Source organism: Artibeus jamaicensis, unplaced genomic scaffold, assembly GCF_021234435.1.
Source record: "Artibeus jamaicensis isolate MK-2021 breed Jamaican fruit bat unplaced genomic scaffold, CSHL_Jam_final contig_415, whole genome shotgun sequence".
NCBI classification, from domain to species: domain Eukaryota; kingdom Metazoa; phylum Chordata; class Mammalia; order Chiroptera; family Phyllostomidae; genus Artibeus; species Artibeus jamaicensis.
Window position 1 is genome coordinate 7,565,569 of NW_026521823.1, and position 19,562 is coordinate 7,585,130.

At 35.0% G+C, this 19,562-nt stretch overlaps 1 protein-coding gene across 2 annotated transcripts in view; it reads right to left on the reverse strand.

Moving 5' to 3' along the window:
- Positions 1–19,562, reverse strand: part of DIAPH3 (diaphanous related formin 3) — a 470,657-nt gene that overhangs the window by 233,368 nt on the left and 217,727 nt on the right. For both annotated transcript variants that reach the window (XM_053665456.1, XM_053665455.1), the window contains 3 exons: positions 12,225–12,320; positions 5,926–6,020; positions 1,192–1,293 (listed from right to left, as the gene is read on the reverse strand). In XM_053665456.1, the coding sequence (XP_053521431.1) occupies positions 1,192–1,293; positions 5,926–6,020; positions 12,225–12,320 (293 nt within the window). The remainder of the gene's footprint in view (positions 1–1,191; positions 1,294–5,925; positions 6,021–12,224; positions 12,321–19,562) is intronic.

Sequence of the window (19,562 nt, forward strand, 5' to 3'; positions counted from 1 at the left end):
TGTGTTCTATTCAGTTTTGTGAACTTGGGGAATAAGAGGAAAGGAGAGGCACTGCAGGGAGGGCTGAATAGCATGGTTTTATGAAGAGACGAGAAATAGTTTTATTTTTTTAAAGATCTTATTATTTATTTTTGAGAGAGAGAGGAAGGGAGAAAAAGAGGGAGAGAAACATAGATGTACTAGAGCTGACTCTCACAAATCCCCAAAAAGAGACTTGGCCTGCAACCCAGGCATGTGTCCTCACTGGGAATCTAACCAGCAACCTTCCGGTTTGCAGGCTGGCGCCCAATCTACTGAGCCACACCAGCCAGGGCAAGGCAGGAAGGAGTTTTATAGCAAATGCCAACAACATGCAAAATATGGTATGGAGGCCACAGTCAGTCCTTCAGTCAGTCAATCCAAATTTTCCAAATTTTATCAAATGCAATTTCATCAGATCCCTGGAGGTTGGTAATAGTATAACTGAAGAGGTAATATAAAAATAACCATATATATACACATATACAGATGTGTGTGTATATATGTATATGAGTGTGTACATTTAATGGAACACTAAAGTATTGTCATGGTAACTGAATGTAACCAACCTCAAAATGATAATTTAATGGTAGGAGAAAGAAGCAGGAGAAAAAAAGCTTGATAAAAATCTTAAATTTGTTGCAACACAGCTCATACACAACAATGGCAAGTCTTCTCACCTCCTCAGACCCTAGTTTCTATAAATAGGAAGGTGGAACAAGACAATTATCAAGGTTTCTGAAGATTTTTTAAACTATTTCATTCTTGAACCTCATTGCCAAAAAAAGTAATAATAACTATATTTCTAATTTCAGATCTAAAACATGAGATGAACTGAAGTAAGTGATTAGAACAAAAAACTGGAGTTACTCTTGCAATCTGCTGGATTGCAGTTCTAGAATAAACCATAATTTTGATTTTACATTTTGACAGTAAATAGAGAATATAAAAATCACATATATTTTTAAAGACGACTTGGACTTCACTTAAGGCTAGAGTCTCAATATATATTTTAAATGAACATAATTTCCCACGAATATCCTTACATTAAAAAGAAAGAGAAGAACCTTAAATGTGTGTGAGTAATAATGAGTGAAAAGCTTGACATTTTCTCTCCTGTTTTCCACAATATTAAAATCCCCTCAAGAGAGTTAACACTGAGACGGTACTTACCACAACAGCAAACTGCTCTGGTTCACTTAAGTTGTTATAGTCACTCTTGAACTGAGATAATAAGTTTAATTGTTCTTGATCAGGAAGATGCTTTATTAAGTTCTAAAAATTAAAACCAAAAGAAAATGTCTTCATTAAATGTGCTTCTTGAATTGTAGGAAAATTTATCAATAACCTCTGGGAAGGAAATCAGTAAAGAAGTTAATCTTAATTTTATTTCTAGGTAACCTCCCTTTATAATAAGACTTAAGCTGCAGTCTCTGCATCTTGAAAGCAATTTTCTTCTTCTCTATCCAGACCTATTATATATTCAAATCAAGCACTACTGAATGTTTATTTGATTAGGTGTATAATGGAGAAAGAAGAACTCAACCTATACCAATGAAACAGCTTTCTCACCTGGATAAATGTGATCAATTACATTTCAGCTTTAGGGAATTAAATGTCAGGAATTTCAGGCAAAGCCAAACATATTTTAACACTTCACTCACAGTGATAAAGAAATTATCATATTGCTACTTAAAAGGCAAGGGAAGGAATAGAAATCAAGAGTATTATAGTGACAGTTCTTGCAAGGTTTAACCAAATGAGTATGGTTTTAATAATAAAAATAAAGGTATCTCTATAACACAGACAAAGTAATTCTTCTAATGGGAAAGAAACTCTGAAAGGCACTGAAGACGCAAAATGATACACCTGCAGATAAAAGCATACACAGATGGAGATCCTTTAGGAGCTGAAGTGCCTGTGGCTGCAAGGCCCTTTGCCTGAGTTATGTGCAGTCCAGAAACGAGATTCAATTGGTCATTGTGACTCCTTTGTCCACGCACAGCCTTTCCCAAGTCACACACACACACCCCCCCAAACTCTCCCAATGGAAGAAGAGCATGGAAATACATGTAATTATGCTTCTGTTTAGAACTTAAATGATTATACAATCCCTTGGCCAAAGTTTACATAGATTCTCTGTGTCAAACGTATTTGACTGTCATGGTTATAACCAGTTAGTGTAATGATAATAAAATTAAGAAAAATAGAGTAGTTGGTGCTCACAATCCTAAATTATAGTATCAGTATATTTTGTGTAAGCTAAAATTCAAGTACAAATTTAAATTATGCCTATATCATGCTATACATATTAATGGGAGAAAAATCCCTCAAAGATGTTATTATTTAAAAAATAATGTCAGAGTACGTTATATATCAAAGTAGTTAGATCAAAGAACAAGTTTTCCACTCACTCAGTGTGTATCTTTCAACAAAAATTTGGTTGACTGGTCAAACATAAACAAAAAGTGGCAATTTAAAATCATTCCTAAAAAAATATTCACTATATTATTACCACAAACTAAATAAAAACATACGGGTATATGATTTTCCCATATAAATAGATATTTCTCTTAGAAGAACTGCCTGGGACCAAAAGACCTGGTTATTTATATTTTATTTTATTTTTTAAATATTTTATGTTTACTTATTTTTAGAGAGAGGGGAAGGGAAGGAGAAAGAAAGGGAAATACCAAGGTGTGGTTGCCTCTCAAGTAACCCAGGCATGCCTGGGACCTGGCCTGCAACCCAGGCATGTGCCCTGACTGGGAATTGAACTGGTGACCCTTTGGTTTGCAGCCCATGTGCAGTACACTGAGCTACACCAGCCAGGCTATTTATATTTTCTTATAATCATTCTAGCTGACAGTTAAATTATTTGAATTATTTATTACATCAGGTTTCTAAATTTCTTTAGCACTCTCTATATGACCATCCAATCCCCCTGAATATTTTCAGTTAATATATAATTAAATTTTAATTTCTCAGCAGAAATTTTTCACTTCATTATTTTTTCATCTCAAAGCAATAAAAGTATTGTAAGAACACAGGCTCAAATTTCCGTCATCTCTCCATTCACCATCTTCCCTATACACTTTATAAATCCTAAGATCCTATCAAACTAAGCAACTCTTCACAGTGGCCCTCACACACCCAGCTTTTCCTCTTCTCATACCTGAGGGCTTTATTATTGCCAGAATGACTGCCCCTCACTAAATGACTAACACACCTCTCTGCCCTTTTCCATATCCACACCGTACTCAACCTATGAGTACGCTTATATGCACACATACACACACCTAGCACTCCCCTAACACATTATGTAGTTCTGTAACTATCGTAAATCAGCTATGTCTGTCCCGTATTTTAAATATATGTATGTATGTGTGTGTATCTGTATATACATATATATAAAATCTCTCTTGCCACACTGTCAATTCTATAAAGGTAAAGTCTGTGCTCGAGCCTAACACAGTGCCTTGCACACGGTGGGCGTGCATACACAAACACACAGAGCTAAATAAACAAAGACTGATGGAAGGAAGCTAAATGGATGAAGAACGAGGTGGGAAAATGACATCAATGCCGACATGTTGTTATATAGGAATAAATAAATAGATCAATAAATAAACCAAAATGAGGTCATGATTTGGTAGGTTTTGAAGTGAATAAAACCTACCAAAAGAGTAATTATTGCCAAGCAATGCTCATTCCCTATCCTGTTCAACACAGGCAGTTTTTCACTTTAAAAATATGTTGCCATAAGGAACATATAATTAAAATTAAAAAAAGAAACTTCAAATATCATGAAATCCTTGTTTTTTTAATGACTACAGCATATGTCATTATGCTATGAAGACTTTGCATATGTCCAAACAAAAGTTTTAAATTTTAAATTCATAAGACCAGTTTTATATTTAGGAAGTCTGTTAGGCAGAATAATGACCCAACCTCCCCCAAGATGTCCACATCTAATCCCCAGAACCTGTGAAAATATTAGGTTCTGTGACATAGAGAATTCTTTCAGCTGACCTTAAAACAAAAAGATCATCCTGAATTATCCGGATGTACCCATGTAATCATACATAAAGGTCTTTAAAAGTGGGAGAGGGAGACAGCAATCAAGTGAGAGGGAGATACGACTACGAAAGGAAGGACAGAGATGCAGCACTGCTGGCTCAGGAGAGAAAGCACTGTGCCCATGAGCCAAGGAAGGAAGCAGCCATGGGAACTGGAAAAGACAAAACATACACATAAGTAAATATTAAATAAAAATGTATATACTAAATGTAAATACACATATATTAAATATATGTATCAGGGTCCGGCACATACAACGTTCCTTGTTTATTACAAAAATCTTTTCTTACAAAGTCATAAGCATGTCATTCTGTAATAGCAATACCTCACTCAAGCACACCATATGACATTTTAGGTGAAATGTTCAAATTAAAACTATAAATTATTGCACCCATATGATTACCCTGCCAACCACACTCAAGCAAACCTTACTTCTGCCAGACCCTGTGTATATATAAAACAAAGTCTTCCCTAAAGTCTATGGAAAGAAAAGCAAGCCTGCCAACACCTTGACTTTGGGACACTAAGGCCCAGGCCAGACTTCTGTTCCATAGGAACCTATAATAATACATATTTGTGTAATCAAAGCCACTAAATTTGTGGTAAATTGTTACAGTTGTAATAGAAAATTAATATATTAATAAGCTACATGGAACTCAATGCTCTTTAGATATGAATTTCAAATGAAAATACTTGTTTTTCCAACTCTATACAACAAGTCAATGATCATCCAAACCATTTGTTTGAGCAAGTTAAAATCTATTCCATGAATATTTAACAAATGCATTATAAAAAATACGAACATGTATAAAGTAGAAAAATTTTAAGAAATTTGAAGTCAATTAAGAACAAGGCACATACACAATCAATTAACAAAATTCTAGTAAAAAGAAACTGTTAAAGTACTTAAAAATTGTTCAATCATGTAGATTATGTCTCGGAGACTCACAGCACAAATCACTAAAGGGATTATATTCAAATCACATTTAGAAGACAAGATAGGATAGATGAAACCAGGAACAAATCCTAATGTTACGATTTATTGATGAATTAAAATGTTTAGAACAATTTTAATTACTTGTAAGACCAACGAATAATCCTTATTTTCTTTATATTGTTAAAACACCATTTTTCCTCCATTATAAAAATAAAAGACAGTACACTGAAGACGTCATCCTCTTGCTATATAATTTGTGATTTGTTTCTCCAATTTAAAATTCTATCTAGATGTGCTCTCTGTGGAATTAGGCAAGTAACTTTGGCACCACACTAGCATTTCTTAAAAAATACCATCAGTTGAATCCATTTAAAAAATCTTCCAGTCTTCTAAATGAATTCAGAACACTATGCAAACTATCTGCGGTGTTCGCAGCACAAATGACTCCAGCAGGGATTGTTAGTAAGGTTACTCTGAAGGAAGAGACATCTCCCTCAGTCTTTTATCTTAAATAATAATACAACTTCCTAAGACACATAAGCCTAAGAAAAACACACAGTGGAAAGATTATACAAGTAAATTTAACATATTACTAGTCTTAACTGTAACAAAAACAAAAATGTAAAATTAAACAACCTGGCTTTCAGAAAAGTCAATTAAAATAATTGAAATGTAATCATTTTGAAAATATTATATTTTGTTTGCACTTAAGCGAACATTCAGAGTTTTATCTCCTGGCAATGCCAAAGTTAGGCTAAAACTAATTATGCAGCAATGATTTTCCGCTTGAATGCTTTGGTTTAAGAATTTTGCTTCACTTACAGATTTCTATTTAATGAGAAGCTTTGCAATGAAATGTTGGAATTTAAGCTCTCTGCCCATTACTTTACCTGAATCATGGACTCTGCCAACTGTGTTTCATCCACTTCCAATATCATCATTTTGATTTCTTCATATGGTACCCGAAAAGAGCTCAGGAAGATTGCTGAAAGCAGGAGGGTGAAGGGGGGTTGTTCATAAATAAGGTATGAAAAGAGTCTAAGGAGTAGTTCTAAATGCAAAATCAAAAATATTTCATAAAACAAAATATTGTAAAACATTTCATAAAATTACTGTGAAAGTTTCATTAGCACATTTTATACTTCTCCAGTTTTAGAACTATTATCATTATCCTGATTCTGAGGTTGATTATTAATGAATAGTTATTAGCTTATCAGAGAGGAATGGCAGCAACTTTTGAGTGATGAAAAAAAAAATATGTTTGGCCATGGCTGGTGTGGCTCAGTGGATTGAGTGCCAGCCTGCAAACCAAAGGATTGCTGGTTCAATTCCCAGTCTAGAGCACATACATGGGTTGTGGGCCAGGTCCCCAGTACGGTGTGTGTGAAAGGCAACCACACATTGATGTTTTTCTCTCTCTCTTTCTCCCACCCTTCCCCTCTCTAAAAATAAATAAAATAAATCTTAATAAAAATAAAATATGGTTGGTTCACTACAAAAATAACACATTATAAAGAAAAACACCACAACACCCAGTATGTGCATATAATATTTGTCATATCCTGTGTGTTGTCAACTCATGTAATATCTTTTAGCCCTACAAAATAGTTCAGAAAAAATACTTTAAGAAAACTGCTTATGACATTACCACTTCTACAAGTTGTAATAATACTTTACTGTTCAGAAATATTACAGACATTATGCCAGAGAACTACCTTTTGCTGTAACTAATGCTTAAATATCCAATATTAGAAAACAAGTTTTCATGGAAAACTATCCAAATGAATTATATGGGATAATATGTTATTAATGAGAATCCCAACATTATTTACTTCATTTTTGACACTTCATAGATCTACTGTTAAAATGATCTTCTCAGAAGCTATTGCAGTGTATGCAGATACTTTCACAGCATCAGACTTAGTGTTTTGGCTGTTCTCCCTTATTCTACTATTACTGTGTTTCCTCTCTCTCATGACAAATGTCACTTCTTGAATATACCTAGAACTTGCCAGCCAATAGACCACTAACTTATTGTATATATTGAACTCTTTTTCATAAGGCTCAGAAAATACGATCCACTTCTTTCTTAGAGTAAGGCTGTATTCCAGATCCCTGAGAATCCAATGTATCATCCACAGCTGAACAACCAAGTCACCGTCCATGTTCTTATCACTAGTTTCATTCCCACACTTCGGAACTCAATCAGTCGTAAGTCTGGGAATAGTGCTATAAATTATCTATAAAATATGGATCCATATAATCCTTAATGTCCCAAGAACAGGAAGAAATAAAGGATATAAATGAAATTGTAATAGAATTATACAAGGAGAAATCCATAACAGGTATTAGAATTAGAAAGCACAAAAATACGATAATATATACTGTTGAAGAGTAATTAATGAATAATTGATGGGACAATCATGTACATCACGTACAAAACAAGAAGCAAATAACTGTAGAATTAAATGTAAATATTAGCAACAGAAAAGAATACTAAAAGAAATTTAGCATAGCAAATTAACTCTTTTATGGTTACAGAAGAACTTCTTAATCATAAAAACCAATGGAAAAATACGCAAAGATTGATAGCTCACAACTAGAAAGAAAAACACTCCTATCAAAGTATTCATACTCAAAACAATTAAAAAGCAAGGAAGTTGAAAGGACAAACCCACTTCAAAATTCACAATGTATTCATTTACCTTCATTTAGAACACCGTGAGGTCCAAATAAAAAAGTGGACAAAATGGGTGTGAATTCAATTAAAAGAATAAGAAAAATATGACCAAAATAAATGTAACATAATAAACCTCAGGAGTAAGCAAATTGAGTACACAAATTGTAGAACCCTTAAAATAATTGATTCCATTTGAGAAACAGTAAATTCCACTCAAGAAATCTAGCCTATGGAAACACAACAAACAACATACAAAGAAGATTATGTCATTAAATAAAGTAATCAAAAGTACAGAATTCCTCTGAGGCATAATATAGTAACTGAGAGAGAAAGAAATGATAGTTTGATATTTTACACAGTAAAGCAAAATAGAGAGATACTTAAAAAAAGATAGATGTAAAAGTACATTTTTAAATTTTATTATTATATGCATTTCTGAGCTATCGTGAAAGAAAATAATAACCTGTGATAAAATAAGTATTTAAAGAAATGAAAAAAGTTTGAAACATTGGACAGAAAAATAATACAATACTAAAAAGAAACAAAATGATTTAAGGGGAAAAAGTCAAACTTTTAGAAATCATAGAGATAAATTAAACTACTGAAATACAAACTAAACATACGAATTAGACATCGATGAAAATTCATGACACGAAAGACCACAAAAGAAGTTACCCAAAGTGTAACATAAAGAGATGGAAAAATACAAGGTACACAGAAGATTAGTAAAGGTAACGAAAAACTACCTACTTCGAGTTCCAAAAGAAAATCACAAAAAGAACAGGAAGTAAACGTATATAAAGAGAAATTATCAGAGAATTTTCCATATTTAAAGAGACACAAAACACCCAATCAAGGAGGCTGAACGGATTTCAAACATAATTATTTTAAAGCCACAGGAGATTGACTCCTGCAAAACAGGAAGCATTTGGGAGGTTGTAGAGCAGGAACACTCAAGCAATGATGGGGGAAAGCACGTCGGTGCAGCCACAGAACAGGTGTACATTTAGAGCAGGGTCACCACACATCTTCTGTAAAGAGCCACACAGTAAATATTTACCATCTGTGAGCTATACAGTCTCTGTCACAGCTACTCAACTCTGCTACTGTAGCACAAAAGCAACCACAAACGATGTGTAACTAAATGTGTTGGCTAGGGTCCAATAAATCCTTCTTTTAAAAATTGGGCATTGGAAAGATTTAGCCGAAGGACCATAGTATGCCACACCCTGCCTCTGTGACGCCAAAAATGGGAAACCCCAATCCAACCAAGCATCGAATGAAGTATGATATTCAAAATTTAGACTGCAGATAGACATACTTTATTCCTTTACTTCTTCTGTATTTGTAATTCATCCACTGCTTTCAGTTATTATTCCATAATTAGAATAGTATACACATTAAACACATATTTAGAAAGATCGAGCTATGTTTTTTCTTAAATAGTTTATGAATAAATTCTTTTGTGGAAAATATTTGCTGTAACTAAAGGCAATAAAAGAAAAAGAATTGAAAAAGGCCTAATGCATAAACCCAAACATAGAATAGACTTTAATTGTTTTAATATTTTAAAAAGTTACTGAAAATAATGGGACTCAAAGCCTCCTAAAGACCCATTAAAATTAATGTTTTTACTAACATGTATCTTATCCTTCAAAATGTGATTTATATAGATTCCAGTGGGAAGCTCTGAGTTCAGTGAAGGAGTGTAAAGTGTGCAGATTTTGGAACCAGTCACACATGTTTCCTGCAAGGGAACTTACAAATATTTACACCTTTATAAGGAACCTATTCAACAAAACAAACAGACAAGCAAAATATAACCAAAGACAATGAAATGGAGAACAGGCTGACAGTGACCAGAGGGGAGGGAATTTCAGGGGAAAAGGGGAAGGGTTTGCAGGAACAAGCATAAAGGACACATGGACAAAAACAAGGGCGAGGGTGGAAACAGGATGGGAGTAAAAGGCAGAAAACTGTACTTGAACAACAATTAAAAACTTCAAAAATTTGTAGATTTCTAGGTTCCTCCCTAGAAATCTAATATATCTAATATTCTCTCCGAAAAGTCTGCTAAAGCACATGAACCTTGCAAATCTCCTGAGCTCTCTCTTGATCCTAGAATGGCTGGAATTCTATCTTTTATCCTGGACCCAGAGTCTTTGTCAAAACATTTATGAACTCAAAATACAGGGAACCTCACCCACCTTTTAATAAACCGGTAAATAAATGAGTGATTTTTATAGATCCTTTCCTCAACTTTCTATAGAATATTTTGGATAAGAGGAATCTAAGAAAAATTATATTTCTAAGTGACAAGATAAAGTCTTGTCACTATCATAAGACTCTTCTCAGAATTCAGTATCTCAAAAGACTGAATTTTTCATAGACAAAAACCAGCTGTGAATCAAACTATAATTATAGTAAAGATTTTAAGCCTTCTAAAGCTTCTTAGAGCTTAACTCATAACACGTGGTGTAATCAGAGAGGGCAGAATAATACAGAATGGATTACATCATAATATGGCAGTATAAATTCTGCACCTTTCGATCTTATACTTTAAAACATGATTAACAATTAAAGGAATGGGTATATATCCTCTAGCAAAAGCAAACAAAACAGTATCCTGTCCAATGACAATATAATTTTGTTATCCCTAAATAGGGATAGTTATATACCCACTGGACATTTTCAAAACAAGCAATCTTATTCAAGTAACTGAACTGCTACACCCACCAGATTCCCCACCTACAATGGCCACACTACTACCTATGCCATGGGCTGTCCTAAAAGATTGAAGAGTAAAATACAGAACTAGCACATTCAGGCAATCAGTAATTACTATTATAATTAAACTTAAAATCCTACTTAGTACATGTTCTATAATATATAAATAATACCAAAGACCAATGAGTCACTTCAAGATGACTTCAAGATGAATATATAAGCTAACTTATCAAGGCTGAACCATCTGAAAAGCACTCGATGCAAAATAGTACTTCTTCAGGACCCATAACGAGGCTATTTATAGAGTTAAGACTAGCAATCTGTAATGCATGGCATGGACTGTTTAAAGAAAATAACCATTTCTTTCAGATCACCGGACACAAAATTTTTTTATATTACCCAAGTTAATAATGCTTTAAACTGAGACCATGTTCCTTTAAGGAGGAAAATTCCCTGAAATCTCTGTTTTATGTAATAGTCCCCAAAACTTTGCTGGTCTAAACACAAAACAAAAATAAATAAAATATTTCTAATTGAGACCACGTGCCCATCACACACACCTGAAAGACAGGACTTGCTTACTTAGGATCCTCCCGTCAGGACAGTGGACGCTGTTCTGACCACCATTCTGGGTGAATGGAGAGAGCACTGGAGCTCTCCCACGGCAATTAAATGCTTCCACACAAAAACTTTTCAAGTTGACACCTAACTTGAAAGAGGCAGGGATGTGCAATCGACTTGTAAACAGAATAAAGAACTATGTATTGGCCAAGAGCATTCGCGTCTGCACACTTTTACGGGGATCTCGGCAGCCTATGCTGCAGAATAGGGATGGCCCTCCACCACAGTGACTGTGAAAGGAAGGAGGTTTCCGAACTTTTCTAAGAGGAGGGTATTCTCTGCCTTTTGTACACATGCCTCAAAGCCCTCTTGCATCAGTAGTATCGATCTTTATACTCTTAACAAAAAAAATTTTGTTCTAATACTCGTTAAAAGCTTACCTGAGGCATGTAATAATTGAAAGGCAGATTAAAAAGCCACGTTAACTGTCCATACCTCTAGATTCTCCACATTATATCCCACTTGCACCGTCAGAGAGTAATATGTACTGATAGTATCTTATTGCCAAGCAGAACTATCTTTAATGCATTTAAGCAGCAGTTAGAAATGAGTTAGAAGCAAACCCAGTTTCTCCCACAGTAATTCAGTCAGGAAGACAATTCAATACTAAGTATTTAGCTCCTTATAACAGTAATTAAATCTAAAATACTTCCAGTTAGTACTTTTGAGGAAAGGCTTTGAACTGTTCAGATGGAATAATGAAATTCATTTTACTCATCATTCCTTTACTTCCATTAATATTCCAGCCTCCTTTATGTGTGATCAAGTATTCAAATGGTAGAGATTCAGAGGTATAAAAGAAATAATACACTACACATTTACTTCAAAATAAGTCATCACTTACTTTGTTAATTCTTTATTTATATACTTAAAAGAGAATTTAAAGGGTAGGGTTTTTTTTTTCAGTTATGAGAGATATATTCTCATTCAGAATCCTTTTCTGTTTTATTTTATAATATGCTTCAATCTTTCAAAGAATTTAAAGCACAGGTCACCTACAGGAAAGTTGTCTTTGAATTTATTATACAAATTATAAATTATTACGCAAATTATAAAAAATAACAAAATAAAAAAAACAAGTCACAAAGAAAATGAAATTATTTAAAGAAACCATCTCCAGTGTATTTTACTGATGTAATAGTATTAAAATATTATACTTACAAAGGTTCTGGGCAACTTTAGAATCTAGAAATTTAAGTTCTTTAATTTTTTTTTTAAGAGCTTTCCTCTCTTCACAATCTTCCTCTTCTCTTCTCTCTGTAAAATCAAGGAAAGGTCTGTGTCAGGGGCAATCATAAGGCACTCGGCGGCCACAAGGGTGGGATGTGAGTGCTCTATCATCAAAAACCTGGAAAAGATATAAAGCTTTTAAATCACATAGTTATAAAAACAATTAAATAATAGATAATCCCAAGACACAACCTATTTCAGATAGGCACTGGTGGCTCTTATGAGAGAAGAACAACTAAGAGTAAATATTTGAAGGTCTAAGAGGAAAAACAAAAATAAATCTAGTGTGTGCTGTGGAAACCAATAGCATCGAGTACAAGAATAATTACAGTTACCTCATTTGAACAGTTCACAAGATTCAATTATTAAATATATATAAACTGCACTTAGGATGGGTGAAGAAGTTAGCTCTAAGAGTGCAAACAAGGACAAGCACATAGCTGTTTTACGTTTCATACCCCATGCTTATTTAAAAATATAGCTTAGACAAAATTGGAATGGTAGGTTGTTTACAATTTATCCAAATACTTGAAAAAATAGTCAAATTATGATACTCAGCTTATTTTATCTGAGTGTCTTAAAATCAACAATTGCATTAAACCTCTCTGTCCTCAGCAGTAAATACATAACTAAATACATTAAATAAAGAATCATGCTGCTAAACAACATTACATGACCTGTAGTTACACTACAGTATTGGAGAGTCATGGTGAACGGCTGTAACTAATAAAGAAATCCTGTCATCTTTGTTGTTGCGACATGGTCAGTGCTTCTAATTAACATCAGTCATCTTACAATATTAGGATCTTGGTAACAAAGATAATAGAGCCAAGTTTTTAATTAGATATGTACAAATAAATCACTAATGTTGAGAAAAATAACTTTAATAAAGCATCTTCACATCTGTAATGATGACACATTATAATTATGTGATTTTTAATATCAGAAAAGCATATTGTAATTACATGTTTTGGATCCAATGTCACAGTTTTCATCATTATTACTAATAATCTCTGTATCATTTTATTCGTGATCACTAATCTTTCTCAACTGACTTTACATTGCACTTTACCTTGACTTGTTTTCTGAAGTCCTAATTCTGTTGCATCGCTCTATGCACTTCGCCTGTGCCACGATTACTGTCTTAGGTACTGTTAATTAATACCTTGTTAACTGGCTGTTCACACTTTTCTTGCTTTTCTAAATTTTGTTCACTTTTCTTATTCATTTCTTTTTTTAAAATATTTTATTTTTATTCATATTTAGAGAGAAAGGAAAGGAAGGAAAGAAACATCAATGTGTGGTTGTCTCTTGTGTACCCCCAACTGGGGACTTGGCTTGCAACCAGGCATGTGCCCTGACTGGGAATCGAACCAGCAACACCTTGGTTCACAGCCCACGCTTAGTTACACCAGCCAGGGCTCATTTCTTTTTCCATGTGAACTTTAGAATGATTCAAAAGTTTCAAAAATAAAGTTGATTTGAATTGTATTTTAATTTCAAGGCATTTGAAAATAGTATAGAGAGATGTGATATGTTGACAATTATCAAACTTCCCAATCCATGAACATGACACGTATCTAAATTTAACTTAACATAGGCAACCTACATAGTACTGTTAGTGTTAGCTCTACTAAATATGTCTAAATTATACTTTTAAGTATTTGATGGTGAGTGTTGTCTAATTCTACTTTTTATCCACTATACTTTGCAACTAGTTACTGCTGGAATATAGAAACTTGGCTGAATTTTACATACATGTTTTATAATCAGTGGCTTTACTTATTCTTTCACTCAGATGACATATGTATTAAGCACCATCTAAAAGGGTCTGTGCTGGCGGATACGGAAATAATACCGGGCACAATACAGACACCTGGCCTCACAGACTTTAAGAACCAAGCGAGGTAAACGCAAAGGAAATGGCAATCATAATACAGATACGCCTGTAATGTTTTTGTAAAAATCACAGGAGAATAAAGAATAGACTCTTAATCCATACTTGTCAGGTACAATCTTCACAGAATAAATATCTAATCAAGAGGTTAAAAGAGAAAAGGAGATAGGCAGTGAGAAGGTTTGGGTGTGTGGAGGGAGAAAGGTCCACATAATGGAAGAATAGTGTTTCAAGGTGAAAAAAGTGCAAGAACATGAAGGGCACAGAAAGAAGTGAGAGCAATGAGTAGAGAAGATTGAATGGAAGTCAATGACACCAGACTCTAATCAGGTATCATAGCATGCAAAACCCTTTAAATCAGGTTAAGAAGTGTCGATTTTATGCTCCAAGTTCTGAGGAGACACTTATGGTGTAAGTAAGTGAGAGACATCAAAATTATTGCATTTTAGAAAAAACTCAGCTGTTGAAGGTAAATTCAGTGACAAAAGTAATTAATGATGGAGGGCAAGACAGAAAGAAGAGACGGTAATCCAAATGGCAGTAAATGGAACCCTCACCTAGCGCAGCGGCAACTGGATGGAGAAAAGGGGTGAATTTCAAAAGTATAATCCAGCCCACACCTGTCTCCAGAATTCCACACCTGAATATCCAACTGCCTACTCTCAACATTTCTACCTTGATGTCCAGTGGGCAGCTTCAATTTGACATATCCCAACACACACGCACACCCCTCCACACCTACTCTTCTAACAGTTCTCCTCATGTCAGAAAATGCTCTTGTTGCAGTTCTGGGGGCAAAAAGCTTGAAGTCATCCTCCTTTCCCTCCAAACCACATTCAATCCTGTCAGTGAATCTGGCCAATTCTAATTACAAAACATTCACTAAAATCAGCCCTCCTCACCATCTGCCTGGCTACTACTTATCCACTGTTTGTGGCTACCATTCTTTTTCACCTGGACCACAGCTGCTTCCTAATACATCTCCCAATAGCAGGCTTGACAGCTGTAGTCTCTTCACTACAATGCAGAAGAGTCCTGCTAAACCTTAATGGAAAACTGCCTTATAGCTACCCCCAATGTGCTCCCCACCCCTGTATTCCCTACTACCATCATTCTTACCCTTTCTTCCTCTTCCAAAGTACTTACTCCTCACACATCATAAATACGATAGTTTCTCTTCCACTATTACAGAACAAGTCCCTTAAAAATAAAAACTTTGTTCACTATTACATTTGTAGTACCAAGAAATAAGGCCTGGAATATAGCAGGTGCTCAATAAATGTCCCTGAGACATATATATGTGTGTGTATATATATATATATATATATATATGAACCTGCAAAATAAAGGGAGAAAAAGGGGCACTGAGGTTGCTTAACAACCAAGTAGATGATGCAGCTGTTTGTTTAGTTCAGAAGTAAATGAGCAACAGGTCTGAACTAGTCCAATTTTAAACATGCTCAGTTTGAGGGGCTCTCATAAATGTACATGGTGATGTACAAGAGGCAGCTAGACGTCAGACTGGAAAAGAGAAACCTAGAATGGGGATTCATACACTATCTGTCCTGTTACTTATTCCAGTCGCTGTCAGATGTTTCCTGGGTACCAGCAAATACTGACATATTTGTTTCCTTACTTCAAGTATTTAAATTTTTTCCTTGACTTATTAGTTAAAAGTTTCAGATGAAGACGAAAAATATTTATCTACCTAAAGAAGAAAGTCAAAGGAACAAGTAACCTTTAACTTTAGCACTTGAGTATTTATTAGGCACAGCACTGAACACTTTTTGGAATAATTCTCGTAATAATCGTGCTCCTACCAGTATCATCATCATACTAACGGTGAGAAAAATAATGCTTAGGTTAAGTAAATTTGAAAGAATTTAAAATCACTAGACTTTGATGCTAATGTTCTTTCCACTAATTATGAAATATATTACATGTCATATTTTTTAAAAGTGTACCTAGCAATATTGAGCACTTCAACTTCCCAATTAGAAACAAAAGCAATTTTAACCAATTCTGCCCTTTTTAAAAACCAACAAATTAGACTTGCTGAGTTTAATGCATCGGCACACCAACAATGCAATGAAATTGTGGTTTGTTTCATTCTTTCCTGCTACCACACAATCAGAAGATGGTTGGAAAAACGTGGGACTGACAGAGTGAGCAGAACACAGACAAAGGGATATGTTTTCTAAGAGGAAAACAATAAAATTCAAAAAACAAAAAAACAAGGTAGATTATGGTTTTATTGAAATAAAACAAGAAAACCAGTCTATTATCCAAATAAAGTGATTGGGATAAAATCTCGTATATGGAGGAATAATGAAAAATAACATTGAAAACAAACAGAGTCAAGTAATAGACTGCTTCAAATCAGTGGAAAACCAGTGAAAGTATTTATGCAAAGGCCACTGCTAAGGCGGACTAAATGTTGGCAACAATAAAAGGATGCATTAAGGAGGAAAAGAATAAAGGAGAATGCTTAGTGGGAATAAAGCTTTTCACAAAATCTTATTTCGGCTGCCCATGCTGACAGCATCTCTGTGAAACACTCGCCAGAAGAAGTGCAGGTCCCTCGGGGAACTCAGGCTTGGAATCAGGCGCCAAGGCCTGCGTGCTCCAGGGCTGCGGATCCCAGCCACTGAACCGCACTGTGCTTCCCATCCTTCATCTGTGACCTGGGAACGCTGGCCCTCTGAGAGATGTTAATGGAATGAACTGATGATTACCTTCCTGTGGCCTGCCCCTACTTCCAGGAGTGACAGAGAAGGACAAGAATCAGAGTTCCTAACCACAACTCGGGAGCCTACAGGACAGCACCTTGTGAGTGCTGCTATTCATCCCACATGGCTGGAGTTCCTCTTCTAAAGCCAATACAGTAAAACACTAGGTTTTTGCAAGTATAAGATGAAGCTCTGAATCACAAAGTCAGATTATTACTGCCAACTATACGTGTGCTCTAGCCTTTTTGCCATTAGAGGTCTCTGTTTAAAAACATCGTGTGTGTGTGTGTGTGTGTGTGTGTATTTAGCACGACCTGTGGTTTCAGGTACCCACTGGGAGTCTCAGAACAAATCTGCTGCAGATAAGGACTACTGTATCAGTGAATGCAACTAATTGTTTACTCTATTTTTGTTGGTGCTTCCTGGTTAAATGTATGTAATCTCTGTATTTTTAAAATACTAAACATTTCCAATTTTTCTGGTATTCATTTAGCACAAATGCTATTAGATTTTACAGGTTTACAGTGAATTGGTAATTCATTAGACTTTTTGCACTGGCCTTGAGAGGACAAAGGACAAAGGTACACCTGATTAAGTGAGCAGGCTCTGTGGCACTGCCAGAGGCCAGTAAAGTCATCTTGATCACAGAAATAAAGCAAGCGTAACTCACAGTAGGTAGGAAATGAAAACTGAGGCCTCCTACAAACTTCAATGGGGTAAAAGGTGAGGGCCAGGAGACATTTTTAAACTAGAGATTGTTCCCATTGTGGTTATTTTTTCTTCGTGCTTTCTAACTATTAAGGTTCAAAGACACTAATAACTAGTGTCCAAATTTTATATGGTCCAAAGTTTAAAAGTAGATCAACCCTAGAATATGAAGTTTAATCATATTATTTTAGTGAGGAAACCTAGGCACAGAGAATATGAGTCACAGAAAGGGCTTGGGGGTGACCAGCTCCCAGACAAGGGCACTGACCTTCATACCGCAGGCCCAGAGCACCCTCTGGGACAGGAAATCTGCATGAGGAAAGCGCTCTGCAACCAGGCACACAGAAGAAAGTTAATACCCCAAGCTCTGAATTTATGCTTGACTGAAATTTCCCTTGCTGTGCATGGTCTCTGGCAGAGTTTGTGAGAAGGGGAATGGACCTGGAAGAGGGAAGAGAATGCTTGGTCTCCTGAACACAATGAGCAGGATTTGCAGCGATGGAAAACAACAAGGAGACACCCTAGCTTCACCCAGTAGTACCTCGCAAATAGAGGCTCACTTTGCATGCAGTTCAGTTACTCAGCCGCACAGTGCGAATGCAATGTTCTTGGGAATCGGAAGGGTCAGAATTTGAGAATAGCCAACTAGCTGAGAAAGAAAAATAGACTTTTAAGAGTTACCATTAATGGTTGCTATGATAGAATATGATTTCAAAGAAGATTTAGGCAGCTTGAAGATGGAAAATATGAACTGTGTAGAAAGAAGTGAAAAATTATTTTTTAAGTAGGCAATGTCCACTTGGCAAAATGTCAAACTAAATGCTCTGGTATTGAAAACCATAATTGTATCAATACTTGTATTCATATCTGATCTGTCAAACACAGTTTTAATATTTCTAGGCACATAAATAATGACTATGTACCTAACTACACAGAAAACACATAGGGAAGAAACAGATTGTTTTCCTATGCAAACATTAATATATGACTACCATAACTAATCAGAGTGTTTTCCTGGCAAAATGATGTCTGTTTGATAATTTTGCTACAAATGATATAACATATAAGAGTGGCTGAAGCACTAAATAAGGTTTTGTGGAATGGATTATTTCATTTACAGCAATCATCAAAAGTAGAGTTAATAAATGCATATTTCTCTTTATGTGACATTCGATTTTAGCAGATAGTGTCACAAACCAAATAGTTTTGAAGGACTTTTCTCTACAACTAAAGTCTTACAATGGATAGGAAGAAGAATTTCATTATTTAACAAACTCTTAATTGGGATTGTTTCCAGATTTTTTCCCCCAACCATTACTACAAGTAGAAAGGGATCACTAGGCATCTGAAATATATTCCATAAAAAATTTGAAAATATACTTCAAAATGACAATGATTTCTACATAGTTGACTTAAAAGTATGTTTCCCCATCTCTTTATCTCTATATAAAATTTAAAAAATTGGTCAAGATATGTTATAAATATAAAACTATTTGGTCCTGGCTGGTATGGCTCAGTGGATTAAGTGCTGGCCTGTGAACTAGAGTCGCTGGTTCGATTCCCAGTCAGGGCACATGCCTGGGTTGCTAGCCAGGTCTGCAGTACAGGGCACAGGAGAGACAACCACACACTGATGTTTCTCTCCCTTTCTTTCTTCCTCCCTTCCCCTCTCTCTAGAAATAAATAAATAATATCTTTAAAAACATAAAAATAAAACTGATCTCCAAGGACCTTTGAAATCATAAACTAATCATTTTACTGACCTCAAATGTATTACCACTACATACTTAAAAACCCACTTACTTAAAAAAATAACAGATCCACTTACTTGAGGTCCCCTTGTAAATCATAATTAAAGATTTAGATAGCAGAAAAACTGGAGTTCAGAACAATGAACATATCAAAAACCCTCAAACTCACATATTCCACAATTAT